Here is an 18,032-nt window from a genome sequence, read left to right as displayed (position 1 = left end):
TCTCTATGATAACGACTCCTAGGTTCGAGATCCAGCATGTGTAATTGATTTTTTAAATTTAATTATTATTTTCTTCTCGTATTTCGGAGCTGAATAATAATGGATTTAACTTTGAATGCGATGTTTTCGTTTGGGTGTTCATGGACGCGGCTTGTTTTTGGTAACACTGTTCACGAGTTGGATCATATCATGTGAAATAAATCGCAGAAAGTAAAATTAAATACGGTATAGGCAGAAAAAAAACAATTAGATAGATAAACGAAACCCAAAGGCATATAAAAGTTATGAGATTAACTCCTATTGATAAATCCCACCAATCATACATATAGACGCTATCAAATCACAAACACACCTAAACTAGGAAATACATATCCAGAAGAGGAAGAAAAATAATCATTACATAAAAGATAATTACCCACATAATCTACCATCGCATAATAGTATTAGATAAAAAAAAAATAAAATAAAAATTATCTGGAAGGGTCTTCGCGGCGAAAGGCATCTGGCAACAGTGATCCTCCTCCAGTCAGCTGATCGACGTCAACAAAGATGGACCCGAAGTTGCGTTTTGATGGAAAAGTTGCTATTGTAACCGGCGCTGGAGGCGGTGAGTAGGGATTTGTGGTGGTTTTACACTCGGAAATAGGCGTGCGAGTGTTCTGCGCGTGTTTTGGGTGAGGAGGGATGATGTGACGTGATGATATAAGGGTAAATTTTTTTAGTGTACGAGGTTTCTTGTGGTGTGCGAGTCGGTTTTTTTATTTGTGTAATTTGTTTTAAGTTTCTTTTATTTTGTATCTTTTGGAGTGTCGGTTTGTTTATTTACGTTCGTGGCGTTACAAGAGACAAGATGTATATTATGTATGTAAGAAGAGGATAAAGCAAATAGGTGTTTAGTATTTAATTGCTTAATTTCAGGTGCAAGTCATGTTAACATTTTTTTTATTAATTACATATTGCATTGTCATGGTTACTGTTCAAAGTCAAGTGGCCGCTTAATGTGTATAGAATTGATACAGAATTATATATATGATGAATCTTAATAGTAAATCCATACTAAGGCAGGATTTTATCTTCTTGGTTGAGGGACCAACAGTCTTCATATATTTTTGGGGAATTTGAACACTAAAAACTTCCTTTTGCAATGCAACAAATTTTTCAACATTAGATTAAATGGCATGGCAAGAATCAAATGAATTTTTCTTGATATTTCTTTGAAATCACATCATACTTCCTCTCTCACTTCGTTAATTTTTCGTGAAATTGGTGCTTCATTGATTTGTTTGACACATGTAACCTAATTATAAAAGAAAGTCAAACCTTTCTTGATAATCTTTCCTATTTGCATGTTTGCAATATCTTTGCAAACCCTTTCAAATTACCACCATGTGAGAAATAAGACCATTGATAATGTTGTTGCATTCTAGGTCTCGGCAAAGCTTATGCCCTCCTGTTAGGTTCCCGCGGCGCCAAGGTTGTTGTAAATGACTTGGGTGGCAGCAAGAAGGGTGAGGGAAGCAGCTCAAGGTTGGCAGACCAAGTGGTTGAGGAGATTCGAAGTGCAGGTAACTAATTGCAAGCACACATACACACAAGCATACACACTCGTAGGTAACTAAGTGCATGCAGACACATGCACACGTACACATATACACATATACACACATGCACACATATACACATGCACATGCATATGCATATGCATATTTGCATATATATACATATATGTATATATATGTATACGTATATATATATATATATATATATATATATATATATATATATATATATATATATATATATATATATATATGTATATGTGTATATATATATGTATATATACACATATATACATATATATGTATATGTATATATATGTATGGGGACGCGGTGGCCGAATGGTTAGAGCGTCGGACTCAACACTGTCACGACGGCAATCTGAGTTCGAGGGTTCGAGTCACCGGCCGGCGCGTTGTTCCCTTGGGCAAGGAACTTCACCTCGATTGCCTACCTAGCCACTGGGTGGCCAAACCAGCCCAAAGTCAGTGCTGGTCCCAAGCCCGGATAAAATAGAGAGAATGATTACCTAAAAAGGTAACACCGGCACTCTCCGTGGAAAGGAACTGGGGACCCTACCAGTACTCACTCCAAGAGCATTACAACATGAAAACTACAATTAAGTATCATGCTGTGACCACGGCGGCTCAGACATGAACCTACCGTTAAAAGAAGAAGATATATATGTATATGTGTGTATGTATATGTGTGTATGTATATGTGTGTATGTATATGTGTGTATGTATATGTGTGTATGTATATGTGTGTATGTATATGTGTGTCTGTATATATGTGTATGTATATTTGTGTCTGTATATGTGGTATATCATGTACATATACATACATGTACATATACATATACATATACATATACATATACATATACATATACATATACATATACATATACATATACATATACATATACATATAATATATATATATATATATATATATATATATATATATATATATATATATATATATATATATATATATATATATATATATATATATATATATATATATATATATATATATATTTCATACATATATATGTATACACACATTTTCATGATTACTATTATATTTTTATTTATTTATTTAATTATTTTTAAAGGTGGGATAGCAGTAGCCAACTATGACTCTGTTGAAGATGGTGATAAGATAGTGAAGACGGCACTGGATAACTTTGGCAGAGTGGACATTGTGGTAAATAATGCTGGCATCCTGCGTGACCGATCTTTTGCACGCATCTCAGACACAGATTGGGGTGAGTGAGATTTTTTTTGAGATATGAGTGAAAGTATAGTTTCCAGTAGAAGTATATTACATTGTTTCCATTTGTGATATGTTGAGTTGTCCGCTTTGAGGTGAGGCATGCGATGCGATTCACTGCACCGCATTTCCGTCATTTAGCTCGAACCGGTTGGCTTCTGTAAGGTTAATCCTGATATCAATTAATGTGTATACCTTAACCAGGCATTTTTACCCAACTTATTTTGACCGCCACAGATCTGATCCAGCGAGTCCACCTAAGGGGCTCTTTCATGGTGACTAGGGCAGCCTTCCCTGTCATGAAAGAGCAGAAGTTTGGCCGCATCATCATGACTGCTTCCACGTCCGGCATTTACGGCAACTTCGGCCAAGCGAATTACGGGTCGGTGTGAAGGGGGCCCTCGTTGTTCTTGTGATGAAAATTATGGCGATGTAGATAGATTTGTTGATAGTCTTGATTCAGCTTGGTAATGATAGGTTGCAAATTTTTCTTTAGCTTTTTGGATCATTATGATTATTATGTAATTTCAGAATTGTATTTGTTTTGAGTTCTGGCTCACTGATTAACTAAAATCACATACTGTATTTTAATTACTTACGAGATGGAGACCTGTAAAGATTTTTTCTTTAGATGCTCAATTGAATGTTGGTATATATTTTCAGGGCAGCAAAACTCGGTCTGCTTGGCCTGAGCAACACAATTGCAATTGAAGGACGTAAATATAACATCCACTGCAACACGATTGCCCCCGTGGGCGGAACGCGCTTGACGGAAGGCATCTTGCCACCTGGTAGGTTTTGGCCCTTGGCGGAATACTTCACCCGTTACTGCTGGGATTGAATGTACCTACCTTGCTATAGCCACTGGGTTTGTTTTCTTCTATTTATCTTTTATATAATGATTTGTTTATTTATTTATTTATTTATTCTATTTTACTTGTATTTGTTCTTCTATTTTATTTATTTATTTACTTTTTACACAGAAGGGTCCACAATTACCAAGTCACAAGTAGCACTGTTAGTAACAATTTGATAATTACAATGCTAATGATAATAACAGAAACAATAAAGATAGTATTATATAAAAGAACAGCCTATTCTTGAAAATTCAAGGAATAGAGTAATCAGGTGAAGCGAGGTAGACCTAATTAACTCATTAGCATTCAAGTCTTTGTGGAACCAGCTCTGACCTTAACAAAATCTATAAAACAACACTACAGTGGATACAGTGCATGTACCCAGTGCCAGTAGGATAAAGATATAGATTGGATAAAAAGTAAAAAAATCCTGTAAAAGGATATGCCTCTCCTAAAGAGCATATGCATATGGTCTTAAAGGTCTTAGTGTGTGTTTCATGTTCCAGACTTGTTTGACCAGTTAAAGCCCGAGTATGTGGCCCCTCTCGTTGCCTGGCTCTGTCACGAGGACTGCGAGGACACGGGCGGCCTCTTTGAAGCAGCTGGTGGATGGTATGGAAAGTGTAAGTGTATTTTGTTTTACCTTTTTATGATTGTATCTTTTATTCAGGAAAATAATTTGCGTGTGCTGGAAGATACCAGATGGGATATATGGTTGATAGCTGATTAAAGTGACATCTAGTCCTTTTTTTTTTTTTATCTCTGTGTTCTTCTTCTTCTTCTTCTTTATTCCCTTTCAAGTCATTTTAGAAAATGTCCTTTTCTCAAATAGTAAACAAAGATTATTCTGCGCTGATTCTATGATTATAGTATCACATATAAAAAAAATACAGAAATAAATGTAATGAGCAAAGTGAATTCAACTTGGCTTCTGAACAGGTTACTTTAAAATGCAAAATAGTGATCTGTAATGAGCAATGTATTGCTAAATATAAATAACAACTCGTGCCAAGGACTGAAACCTCTGTCATGCAAGGTATGTGACCCAGAAAGAGCAGTACCAAACCACCTGTACCACACGACCTAGCAAAAGGAGCCTAGGTGCACGTTCTCTTTGTTGGGTCGCGTGGTCAATTCTGTTGTAGTCCTTATTCAGGGTCATATAACTGGAGTGACAAGGGTTTGAGTCCTCATCAGGGAGGGTTGTTATCTATATTGCTCTGTTTTTCCATTCTTAATGCAGTGAAATGAGAGGATTTTGTATTCTGTTGTATTTGTGTCCCGCAGACAGATGGGAGCGCACCCAAGGTCATTTTTGCAGGAAGTACATAGAGGATGAGGTGACCCCAGAGGCTGTTCGCGACAGCTGGGAGAAGATCTCGGACTTTACCGATGCCTATCACCCTGCAAGTAACCATGAAGACACGGGGATATTAGCTGCTGTAAAAATGCTTGGAGATTTGTTGTTGTTGTTGTTTTTTTTTCTTTGTTTTTTAAGCTTGAAAAAGTTTTGCTTCATTCTAAATTTCATGTAGATATTATTACCTTGTTTATAGATAGCAATGTGTGATGATATGAGTTGTTTTGATGGCAAGAAGCTTTTTGTTGAAAAAAATATTGTATTGATAATTACAGTCAGATTATATGTTTGAACACTTGTTTATACTGTTATTATTTGACGTAAGAAGTCAAGAGACACTCCTTGCGTAATATCCAAAGGACTTTTTTTGTGACAAATCCACCATTTGATCTTGTTTTTCCAGGGTTTACAAGACTTGAAGCCATGGAAGGAGGTTCAGCCCAAACCTGCATCTGCAACAGAAGCAGTTACATCAGGACCAGTGAGTTACCTGAGGCTTATGATTTTGTATCTAAGCCTTCTTCTTCTTCTTCTTCTTCTTCTTCTTCTTCTTCTTCTTCTTCTTCTTCTTCTTTTTCGTCTTCTTCTTCTTCTTCTTCTTCTTCTTCTTCCTTTTCGTCTTCTTCTTCTTCTCCTCCTTCTTCTTCTTCTCCTTCATTTTCTTCTTTTTTATCTTCTTCTTCTTCTTCTTTTTCTTTTTTTGATGTGAGAATTATGTAGCTGTATTGATTGTTGGGCCCCTCTTTGTGAAAGTCTGTTGTTGAAATGATACTGATGAAAGACCGCTTAGGGTGATGTAAATGGATTATTAATATTTCAGACTTTGTGCTGGAGTTATCATATACTGTAAGGTCCATTTTTGAGAAAATTTTAATTATTTAACTTTTCTTTTAAGGGGTATCCACTAAAATTTTATTTTTAAGAAGCAGATATAGTTTGCCTAAACAAAAGTACAATTAATAATAAATGATAGAGTTTTAATCATAATTTTAACCATTGCTAAATTTTCCATTTTTGTATCAAATTGAAATGATACAAAATTATTTACACATCAGTAGGTGAGAGGGTGGGGGGGGGTATGTAGGCAAGTGAAGCAAACAAGAATTTTGAAAAGTGACCTATTATATTGTCAGTTTTAAGCTATAACTGGACCTACTTAGTTGTAATTTAGTAAAAAGAAAAAGTTGTAGTTAGGGGCAAGCCAGACCCTGAGGGGGGCATACAGAACCCCCCCACCCCTTCCACAATCGACGACCCTGAACATAATAGGCCCTAATTATTATGCATTGTTCTTTTTTTGAGAATATATAATCTTTGGCAAAATAAAAGACTAACTGGTCTCATGGCAGATGTCAGCTGTTGGCGCAAGAGTAGAAGCCACGAGCTTCACCTACACCGCCAAAGATGTCATCCTTTATGCCCTCGGAGGTTAGTGACCACTTAGTACGTGTTACGAGTATGATTTGGCTTTTATGTTGATTATGACTTTTCTACATTTGTGATCGATGGTTTTGAACTCATTGGATCTGGGTGCTATGCTGCCGGCAAGTCAACCAAGATGTGGGCATTAGGTTTAGTTGAGTGGCCCCTCTTGTGAGTGTGTGGCTTGTAGACTGGGCACGCATAGGCTCTCCTGTGCGGTTTCAGAAATCCTTGCCTGTTTTTATCTTTTTTTTTTTCTGCATAAGTATTTTTTGTTTTTTCCAATGTCTGCATTTGTCATTTAATATGCTGTCTCCAGATGGCAATAAACTCCTTATCGTTTGCATAGGTAGTCCATAACTCAGTGTGGTGATAATAACAATAAGTAACATTTGGTTATTTGTGTAATTTTAAAATTTCTTTTTAACATTCAGTTTTGTGTAATACAACTCGTGCCGTTAGTCATGGTGGGCAGGAAAAGATCCTGAGCATGAGAATAGTGTCTTCCTAGAAGCCAGAGCTCTTCCAGCCATGGTTCGCAGATGCTGTATTCCACACTTGTTTACTGATAGAAGGGCATTAGGAAGGGGTCAGAGCCTGTTCCTAATTCCCACTGAGTCTGATTACCCTCCTAGAGGTTTGTGCGCTAGTAGTGCGGCTTCTCATCACTCCAGCCTTTAGCCGGAATTCTCATGGCGGCAAAATCCTATCATCGCAGCCCTCAGCCAGATTTTTCCTTGATGGCATGTTCACATCACCCGGCCCTCAAGCCAAATTTTTTTGTGATGTTATGGTCACAATCAGCTGGCTCCAAAAGGTTAATAATGATATTGGTCAGCATATTAATGGTTCAGTCTCATGCATGATTTTGGCTTTGCAAGATAATCAAAAAAGGAAACAGAACAATCGCAGCAGCAGCAAAAATATATATTTTTTGGATTTACAGAACGGTACATTCTGTAAATCACATTTCCATTTTCTCCATTTCAATTTTTTTCTCTCTCTCTCTCACTTAGTGGGCGCTTCGGTGGAGGACGAGAATGGCCTCAAGTTCTTGTATGAGAATGACGAAGACTTCACCCCCCTGCCCACCTTCTCCGTCGTACCTTCACAGGCGGTCATGTTTGGCGGCAACCTATGGAGCAATATTCCCGGATGGACTGTTGATTTGACCAAGGTAGAGAAATTTAAGCTTGTGTTGTCTTTTTTTATTCTTTCTTTGATATAATTGTGGGGGTATTGATTATTCTTTGTAAGGTATTTGCTTAGTGAGCTGACTTTATGGAAAAGAAAAGGAAAAGGAAAAGGAAAAGAAAAAAGAAAATTTAGTCTTATGATATATATATATATATAAAAGAGTAAATTTCATGGGTGATCTTCAAAATTAGCCAACATAGTGAACAATGAACAACCAATGATGGTGAATATTCACAATAAGACATTCAAGAAATTATATAAATAATTAATAAGAAACAGCAACTGGTTTCAAGTGCCTATAGAATGTAGAGAATATTAGTGGAGTATATGTACATATTGGTAAAACCAGAGCAGTCGTTAAGAAACAGCAGGTCTGTCTGCCAACATCTGATATCATACATGATGTATTGTGGTTCTAGTAAAAAGCACCAAGGGAGACCTTTTTGAATGTATTTAGAGGAGAGATGTATAAAGATGCTATCATTTTTAATAAGATTTGCTTTCTCTTTTGTGCTTATAACCCATTACAGTGTTTTCCTGTTAACTGAAATATATATTAATTCAATGCACTGTAGGCTGTAGAGTTCTCCTCATGTCTAACAGCGATTCCTATCTTGTGTAGTATGGTTCTGCTCTGTATTATGACCCCTAAATGGCCCAGTTTCGCAAAGACCTGCTGTGCCACCTTTGCTTTTGTACTCTTCTTGTCTGTTCCCCCTGCCACTTTACTCGCTTTCTACATTTTATTTTGTATAAACTTTCATTTCATTTGTGTTTGTCTCAGATACCTCAACCTGCCCAGTTGTATTCCATCAAAGTTTAATTTAGTCAGAATATACTCTTTTCAAGCTTTGTCCAGAATGATAATATTGTTAAGATACTATCTATATCTTTAAATTTTCATCAGGTTGAAATTTATGAAATCTTGATGTTATTGTTATAACCGTGGCAGCCACTGACAGACCAGATGTTTCACAATGCTTGATATGTTAATGAGGATTCACCCCCGGCAGTCCAAACAGGGCCTTGTCCTCTGGGGCTGTGTAATGTCAGACAGAAGTGGAGAAAATTTGTATTCTTTTGACTGATTAAAACTAGGCAGCACAGTGTGTCAACTGAAATTTACTTTTATATTGGTAAGAATTGGATAAGTAATAGTTGGTGTACTTGTTATCAGAGCTGAGAAATGGGAAAGAAGGGTTTTTGTGCTGTTTTTTATAAGAATGGGTGTAAGTTACAATATTATAATGCCACTACTTATATTACCTTTGATACAATGGTCTAGAAATGATAGTAACAAACAAAAACAGATCAGTAAAATCAGATTACTGAAAAGAAAAGGGAGTTTACAGTGACCAAAATGCATACAGAAATTGGCAGGCTGTATAGAGGTTAGTTCCTTACACATTACTACTAATGCAACCTGCTACTTAACATCTTTACAGACATGCTGTTGAAATGACAGCCTGCACTGTATCAGCTGTACCGTATCACCCTAGATACATACTCTTTACATGATCGAAAAATAGTGATATGGCAGCTACTATCTAAAAGTCAGTGAAACAAACCCTCTGTAGTACATGGTTTGCACTTGATAAAAAGGACAAATGTTGAAACCAGGTATGATGGAGGATGAATTCATTCTCGTTCATACCTTTTTCTATAAAAGCGTTTACAGTAATGTGCTACACTCACTGCATAGATGTTTACAAAATCTTTTATCAGTGTTTTCTTTCTCTTTTCTTTTTCTTTTCTTTTCTTTTCTTTTCTTTTCTTTTCTTTTCTTTTCTTTTCTTTTTTCTTTTCTTTTCTTTTCTTTTCTTTTCTTTTCTTTTCTTTTCAGTTTACCAGGGAATAGTAGCCCCTGACACAGAGAGACCTTGCACTTTCATCACATGACAATTCTTGGGTTTGTTGCTTCACATTGCTCACTGCCTGAGCACATTATATGATTCTTCTGTATACATAGTCTTGCCATAGGAGGTGCAACAGGAATTTTCACAAGGGATCTAGTGCATACCATACAGCACACCCACACAGCCATAACTCCACAGTGCTGTATTCTTTTATTGCCTGAAACTCCAATTTGTGGACAAAAATATATAGTACTGGTTACATCCCCACTTGGTAGAAGGAGAGGTTTATGTACCTCATTATCGTCTTATTTTCCTCATTGGCCACTGCCTGTTGTCATAGAATTTTGTCTGTTTCATGTTTGTATTACAGGTAATGAAAATGTCTAGCTTCTCTGTTTGCTTATTGTGTTGCCCACCTATCCACTGTAAATAATCTCATCTCGGTGTAAAGTTGGCCATCCATTTCAAGGCTGTATATATATATATATTTTTTTTCTTTCTTTTGTATAGAGTGTCCCACTTGTAACTTAAACAGGAAATTTTGGCATTTGTTTTTGGCTTTCTATCACTGAAATCCCTACCTGTTCCTCATACAAATAAAGTTTGTGATAATGTGTACCAATTGGCTCTGTGCTGTACATGATATGACCTTTACTGCTTAAATCATTTTAGTTTTAAACTCACGTAGTGCAAACATTGTTAGGCAGATTCTATGCTTTCTTGACCTAATATATTGCTCATTGACAAAAGTTAACCCAAATGGCATGTATGGCAAGAATACATGCCATGCCCACTTTAGTGCAAGTTTATTTATTGTATTTACACATAGATGGCTGTGCAAGTGCTTAGTCACCAAGGAGTCAGTTATTAGTCCTACCTTTCTCACCTGTTTACCCTTTTCCTGGATGTTTGGAAAGGGTCTTTTGCATTATTTCATTGCCTTAAATGGTACAAGATTTTAATAACAATTTAATAATCATAACATCAATAACAATAATAACAGTATCGATATCATTTGTATTAAAAAGAAAAACACATTTTCCCGCCAATTAAAGGAATGGGGAAATCAGCATCGGTCACTAGGGGCTACTGATATGACTCCTTGCTGGCTGAGTGCATTTGGAGCCATCTCTTTGTAACAAAATTCACAAAAAACTACAGAGGACAGAACACAAATCCGGGGCTGTTGGGTTAATAACAACAATTCTCAATCCTCATTAAGTATTTTGAAACTGAGAAGACATGATCTGAACATGACATTGGTGAGGTCATTGAAATGCAGATATGAAGTAGCAAAAAACATGTTGCAAGTTCTGTATATTTCCAAAAGTTGGAGTAAATACAAGCAAGTCTTGGTTTTCAAAGTAATGTTTTATGTTTAGTTCTTTTAATAATGAACCATCATTTCCTTATTGGTTGGCATTTGGTCCCATACTTCCGGCCTCATCGTCGATTTCCAGTGAAACTAACTATGGGTGAGAATGCAACTGTGATGAGCGGGTTGAAGAGTTGAGGAAGATGGTAGGATGGGAATGGAGGAGGGAGGGGGATTTTCGGGCTGGATAAGCGTAGGGTTAGGGATGACGGCTTCTTCCATCTACGCTGTCACTACTTTACATGCCCTTAAGAGGATACTCAAAATCAATTCTGGGGCTTGTCTATCTCACTCTCCTCTTCACTGCTGCATCATTTCTTGTTTCTTTTCCTTTTTCTTTTTCTTATTCTTTTTCATCTTCTACAATATTCCTCCAGCTTCTGCATGGAGAGATGTATATCGAGTGCGTGAAGCCCCTCCCTCCCTCAGCAACACTTAAGACATCCTTGGAGGTGGTCGATGTCCTGGACAAGAAATCTGGAGCAGTAATGATTATAGACAGTAAGTGCTCTACATTGGAAATGCTCCCTTGACCTAAGAATATACTTTGGTTTTTGAGGACATCTGTGTAATATACTTTATAAGATAGATCTTACATGATTTTTAAACTCCATTGTTATCTCTGTAGCTCTGACAACCGATGAGAGTGGCGAGACTGTGGCGAAAGCCCAGTGGTCAACCTTCCTGGTTGGAGAAGGGAACTTTGGTGGTCCGAGAAAGAGCAACCGCGTTGTGCCCCTCTGCGACCCTCCTAGCAGGAAGCCTGATGCCACGGAGGAATTCAAGACAGATGTGGATCAAGTAATGTTGTTTCCTGTCTTGTTTTACTAGTTCTAATCCCCCCCCCCCCATTTTCTCTCTCTTTCTCTCTCTCCCCCTCCCTTTCCTCTTCCTCTTCTTCTCCCTTTTCCTCTCCCCTTCCACCTCTTCCCTCTTCTTCTCCCTCTCCCTCTCCCTCTCCCTCTCTCTCCTCTCCCCTCTATATATTAAGGAAAGTTGATATAGTTTCAATGGTAATTTATCAGATGTCTGGTCTGTGTGGTATATGCCTATCATTGTAATATTGCTGTTGTGAAGACTGTTGTGCTGGTTTGGTTTGCAACCAGAAATTTAGTTCAGTCAGTCTGTATATATTTATGTCTTTTTTTATGTCTTTTCTATAAATACAATATATTATTAACCTTGCAGGCTGCCTTGTACCGGCTCAGTGGGGATAGCAATCCTCTGCACATCGACCCTTCCTTTGCTGCCATGGGAGGGTTCCAGCAGCCCATCCTCCACGGACTGTGCTCCTATGGGATTACCTGTCGCATTATCTTGAAGCATTTCTGTGGCGGTGACGTCAGCAAGTTCAAGTCCATTAAGGTTCGTCAAGATTTTTTCTTTTCTTGTTATCCATGTATTGGGTGTTATATGGTAGGTAGTTAAATAATTCTTCAATGCCTTTCCTCCAATGGGGGTCAAGTTTTTCAAGCAAGAATAACATCCATAAATTTAGGGATGTTAAGGTTAGTTATGGTACGTGTGTTTTCCCTCGTGTTCTTTTGCTCAGATTAAGTAAAGTAAAGTTAAAGGAACTGAATGTTGTTTTTATTGTTAGTCTTAGATGTTTCAGTTGTCGCAGTCTTTTTGCATTTGGTCATTATCTAATTTCGATTTTGAACTTTCCCGAGTGATAAAATTTAGATTCAAAGAAATGATTGAACATACCATAATGATTGGCATTGGTCTGCTGTTACAAGAGATAAAAGAAATACCAATGATTTCATCAGAGCCATATCAGAGTATACTGAATTTATGTGTTTCCTTTCCTTAGTGCCGCTTTGCCAAGCCAGTAATCCCAGGTCAGACCCTTGTAGTCAACATGTGGAAGGAAGGGACACGTGTTTTCTTCACCTGTTCTGTCAAGGAGACGGGGAAGGACTGTCTGACAGGTGGGTACTTGACGTGAAATTGTAGGCTTGCTGTTGTGAACTATGTATATTTTCTCTTATACTTTTATTTTTATTGAGGCAAAGATGCATTTGTGATAGTGGTGGTGGATGAGTCGATGGAATGTGCTTGAATAACATTGTTGTATTTAAATAGACTGTCATGACCAAGCTGTTAGTTATCAGATATTAGCAGCATCAAGCTTGTTATCTTTGCATTAATTAAAATAAAAAAAAATTAAAAAGGGTATAGTTATCTCTTGAGATTGTGTATGTACTGTAGGTCTCGTGTATTCTTACAAAATTACGTTTTTTTTTCTAGTCCATTTGCGTTAGCCTTTTTGACCAGTGTCTAGTCTGTGATTCAGTGGTAAGCAAAGCCACAGAAGACATGCGTGTACTACTCTTATGGCCTTATATGACGAAAGCAGTTTTTTTTCCTTGGAAAAATAACAAATCAAATTGTAATCCAATTTTTTAACATATTCATATTTTATTTCATGATAATATATTGACTCATTTTGCATACATGTCTGTTCAATGAAGCCATAGATACACAAGATGTCTTAGACCCTTTGATCTGGATGAAGTGACCATCATGTCATGAAAAAATCTAGCTTGAGGTGCGGGTGTCGTGAACATGCTCTCATGGGAAAATCCGTCTGCAGGCTGGGTTGTGAGTGTTTTGGGTGAAGGCGGAGTGATGGGAAAGACTTGCCACGAGTGCACAAACTTCTTGTGAAGTTGATTAGACTCATTTAGCGATTTTGCTTCATTCCCTTCGATGTATGAATGAGTGTGGATTGTAATGTGCATGAGCCATGACTGGAAGAGTGCCAGCTCCATGAGGGATGCCATTTCCATGCTCAGCATCATATTTCTGGCGCCATGACTGGTGATGCAGCTTGTATTACAGAAAATTGAATTAAAAAAAAGAAGAAGAAAAAAAAATACACAAATAATAGTGTTCTATATTTTTCTTTTTCTTGTACTGAGTTGTAGACTACCTAGAGGAAATGAGATGGAGTCTGTGCAAAGAAAACTGTCTTTTGCCATCTGGATACTGCAGATCAACTCGCAAATATGGACATTGGAAAATGGCAAAACTAAAGACGCTTATGCATTAAAAGAGGAAATAGCATTTCCAATAGGAGGCATAGATGCTTGTCACTGCACACACTGTCTTCACGTGCGCCCTGCCTACAAGCCGCACACCAGGCAGAGTGGCCGCTCACGGAAGCTTAATGTCTGAATTTTTGGTCACGTTATTGCCGTGATGCAACTGGGATTTAAGGGGTCAATAGCTGGGCAGATCCAGAGTTCGAAGACTGTTTATCAGTGTTCAGATATCAAGAGACGGGTATCTTTATCCGAAGGGTATCTGATTTCGCCAACTCCTCATTTATAAAGCAGGTTTTATTTTATCATAAGGGCAGCACAGGTCATTGATCCCCCTCTCTCTCTCTCTCTCAGGTGGCTATGTGGATATTGTGGAAAACGGAGCGCCAGCCGAATCCACATCTGCTCCAGCTAAGCCAAAACTCGCCAGTGCGGCAGTCTTCCGCGAAATGTCGCAGCGTCTGGCTGGCGAACCGGACATGGCCAAGAAGGTTAAGGCCGTCTTCTTGTGGAACGTCAACTTGGACAAGAAGCCGGCCGGGCAGTGGAGTGAGTTCGATTATTATTATAATTATTTTTCTTTTTCTTTTTTCTTTTTTTTTTTCCTTTTCCTTTTCCATTTCTTTTCTTTTTTCTTTTCTTTTCTTTTTTTCTTATTTTTTCTAGATTTTCATTTTATTTTTCATTTTATTTTTCATTATCTTTCTCTTCTTCATTTTATTTTTTTGTTTCTTTTTTTTTTTTTTCTTTTTCTTTTTCTTTTTATTTTTTTCTCTTTATTTTTTCTTTCTTTGTATTTTTTTTTTCTCTCTCTTTTTTTTTTTTTTTTTTGTTTCTTATATGTATTAGATGGTGAGGTACTGACATTAAGAAAAGTTATATATATATATATATATAATATATATATATATATATATATATATTATATATATATATATGTACATATATATCTTTTATTACCTGAAATATCAAAGATATGATATTGCTGTTTGCCCCAAGGAAGTGTGCTAAATAATATAGCAAAAAGAGTACCCAATTATTTCCCTAATTACTGGCCCCATACCTCTGAATACCTCCAAGCAACTAAATTCCAGACGTATTCCTTTCCAGCGGTTGACCTGAAGAACGCCCCGGGCTCCATCTACGAGGGAGCGCCGCGCAATGGACTCAAACCTGACGTCACCCTCACCCTGGAGGATGCCGATCTGGTTGCCATGGTGACCGGGAAGCTCAATGCCCAGAAGGCTTTCATGTCTGGCAAACTCAAGGTCTCCGGGAACGTGATGCTGACCCAGAAGCTACAGGGCCTGCTGAAGCCCCAGGCCAAGATTTGAGGGGTTTAGGGGGGGCGGAGGATGGGTTGGAAGGGAGGAGGGGTGAGGGGAGGAGGGGAGGAGGTGGGTGACGATGCATTTATCTGTGGAGGGTGTCGGGGCAGACTGATAGTTAGCTGTTATATTTTGATAACTTTCCTTATTATAGATTTGTAATTGTCATTAGTTGGACATGCATGCACAAACATGCACACATGCATACGCATATACATATACACATACACATGTACACACATACATGCATACATACACACATACACATGCCCCCCCCCCCCCTCCCCAGACACACACACACACACATTCTTAAGTATACACATATTCACAAAGATATTGTGAAGAAGTAGGTTGTAACACTTTTTTTTTATATGACCCTTTTAAGTTGTTATTAAGAAATGTTAAGGCAACATTGCTTTCAGAAGATTTATTGTAGAATTTCATATTTGTTTGAGGTTTTAAAATTTCAGTTATCAGATTTTATTATAAAATTAATTCATATAGTCATAATTAATTTTAAAATGCTGTATTATTTTAAGTACAAAATGACCTAAACCTGTTCCTAAGGTTCCAGTATTTTGCAAATTTTTTTTTAGGAAAAGTTGATATAATTTTAAACATTTAAATGCATTTTTGTCATGTTGTCATACAAAGAGATACACATACAAACTTTTTATTCAGTTTCATTATGTCTCGTGTAACTTATGCAGTATTCCAGCAGATTGCAAGCGTTTCTCAGGAATTTGTGTCATTAATCTGGGATATATTGTGAAATATACTTCATGATTCGAAGTTATGAAATAAAGTTATATAGTAGCAACAAAGGAAATTTAAAGAAGATGCAATATGGTTATATTGTTTTTTGCAAAGAAAGAATGGAAAAAGGAAAAGACATGATGACATTTTTGGAACGAATGTAACTGTAGATTTTATTTCCATTTTCAATAGGAAGTTACTTTGGCTGAAGCTGCTGTTTCACCTTTATGATAACAGCGTGGAATGCGTTACTTTGGTTTTCCCCCATTCATGTCTCTTGGTGGCATGTACCGTTGGCTGTAATAAAGTATGAAATGGGTATCAGCCTTAATCTAGTGTTTTAATACTATAGATACTCTCAAGAAGCTCATTTCATTGATGTTTCTTGTTCATGTAATTGCAGCAAAGAAGTTTCGTTTCGTTCCTATTTCTTAACAGTCTCGGTCGCTCTGTCAGTCACTTGAGCGTTTGCACAAATTGTAAATATACCAAGAATGAGTATGATAAAGAATATGACCCTATTAGACATCTGTCAGTTTGTGAATGGTGTATGTTTTGTGAGGATATTTGTCTCTTGTCATGGCTTCTGATCTTGTGAAATCTAGTTGTTCTGGAGTTGATGAAAAGCATTTTGAGAATTAAGTGAATGAGTAGGAAGTAAAAAAAAGAAGAAGAAAAAAGTGAGTTTTATATTTTTCTTTTAGTTATGTACTTGTTAGATTTTATGTAGGGAAATTAATAAAATTCCAAATATGTTGATATTGTTTACCTTCCCAGTTTATGGCGTGCTGCTCTTCGTCTCACTTTGTGTTTTTTTTTTTTTTTTTTTTATATATACCTATCTGTATCTCTGTATATGTAGTACTCACTCACATGCACGCACACACACACACATGCACATACAGAAGCACGCACGGACTCACACATGTACAATCACTCACTTGCTCACTCACTCACTCACTCACTCACTCACTCACTCACTCACTCACTCACTCACTCACTCACTCACTCACTCACTCACTCACTCACTCTCTCTCTCTCTCTCTCTCTCTCTCTCTCTCTCTCTCTCTCTCTCTCTCTCTCTCTCTCTCTCTCTTTCTCCATGCACCCCCTTATTTCTTTTCCCTCTGCCTCTCTTTTTCTTCCTTCTCTCTCTCCCTTTTTCCTCCTCTACCGTCTCTCTTTTTCCTCCCTCTCCTATTGTTGTTCCTCCCCTCTCCCTCTCTCTTATTAATTTTCTTCTCTCTTTATCACTCTTGTTCCCTCTTCGTCTTTTCCTTTTGATTCTTCTCCTCCTCATTCTCCACTATCTCTCTCTCCCCTCTTCCTCTCTTCCTCTTCCTCCTCTCCCTCTCCTCCTTCCCTTGTTTTATGTTGTGTTTTTAAATTGTGGATTATTTTAATGCCCTCAATTAAATCACTTGTTACATCATTTGTCACACATGTAGAATACTTGAAAAAAGAGAAAGATAAAACACTTAGGTAAGATAAATGTTGGTTAAGTAAAGATCACTGACTGACTGGCTTTTACCTTATATTTTCACATAATTTTTGCCAATATCCGGCAATTGTTCATGCATTTCAGAATCCATGAACATATTCCAAGTTCCTACATATTTCATATAACAGCAATCGTTATAATCGTATTGCGCATGTTTTCCCTTAGAATTTGGAAGAGCTCTCAATCTCACCGGAAGACAGACTGCCTGCATCCTCCTCCTCCTGTCTCGTTGGAAGATCTGTCTGCTCGCTCACCTCGTGCGACTCGGGTTCATTGTCTCCTGTAATACAAAGGATTGGATGGAGTTCAGTTTGTAATGAAGAACTGGCGCTATCTTATTCTTTGATAGTCTTTTAATAATTATCAGCCCAGGGTATTTTAGATGATGGGGGTAATTCAACACTGTAATGGTGGACTGTTGTGATGGAGCTTTCCCAAGAACTTTTGTATTGTATTTTTCCATGTGGTTTTGTACGTTTTGAAGTAGCTGGTTAG

General features: G+C 37.3%; 2 protein-coding genes across 2 annotated transcripts in view; one reads left to right on the top strand and one right to left on the bottom strand.

Annotated features, from left to right (window-relative positions):
- The first annotated feature begins 479 nt into the window (after positions 1-479).
- LOC119577269 (peroxisomal multifunctional enzyme type 2-like) lies at positions 480-16,793 on the top strand. The gene is made up of 16 exons (XM_037925015.1): positions 480-607; positions 1,428-1,565; positions 2,678-2,830; positions 3,073-3,217; positions 3,499-3,626; positions 4,199-4,315; positions 4,980-5,134; positions 5,456-5,533; positions 6,402-6,480; positions 7,491-7,651; positions 11,280-11,403; positions 11,531-11,703; positions 12,091-12,267; positions 12,719-12,836; positions 14,307-14,501; positions 15,063-16,793. The coding sequence occupies exons 1-16, from the start codon at positions 550-552 to the stop codon at positions 15,284-15,286; spliced, it is 2,223 nt and encodes a 740-aa protein (XP_037780943.1). The 5' UTR covers positions 480-549; the 3' UTR covers positions 15,287-16,793.
- Positions 16,794-17,553: 760 nt separating this feature from the next.
- LOC119577268 overlaps positions 17,554-18,032 on the bottom strand; it is a 13,470-nt gene continuing 12,991 nt past the window's right edge. The window contains exon 8 of the mRNA XM_037925013.1: positions 17,554-17,817. Within this exon, the coding sequence (XP_037780941.1) occupies positions 17,699-17,817 (119 nt within the window). The 3' untranslated portion in view covers positions 17,554-17,698. The remainder of the gene's footprint in view (positions 17,818-18,032) is intronic.

This window comes from Penaeus monodon, chromosome 9 (assembly GCF_015228065.2).
Source record: "Penaeus monodon isolate SGIC_2016 chromosome 9, NSTDA_Pmon_1, whole genome shotgun sequence".
NCBI classification, from domain to species: Eukaryota; Metazoa; Arthropoda; class Malacostraca; order Decapoda; family Penaeidae; genus Penaeus; species Penaeus monodon.
The sequence above is the reverse complement of the archived record's forward strand: the minus strand, read 5'-3'. Positions and strand labels throughout refer to the sequence as shown.

Excerpts from the sequence above, each read along its gene's own strand:
- LOC119577269 (XM_037925015.1), top strand. The coding sequence starts at position 550 with ATGGACCCGAAGTTGCGTTTTGATGGAAAAGTTGCTATTGTAACCGGC. Across the intron at positions 12,268-12,718 it reads GCAAGTTCAAGTCCATTAAG|TGCCGCTTTGCCAAGCCAGT; the intron begins GTTCGTCAAGAT and ends TCCTTTCCTTAG. Across the intron at positions 12,837-14,306 it reads GGGGAAGGACTGTCTGACAG|GTGGCTATGTGGATATTGTG; the intron begins GTGGGTACTTGA and ends TCTCTCTCTCAG.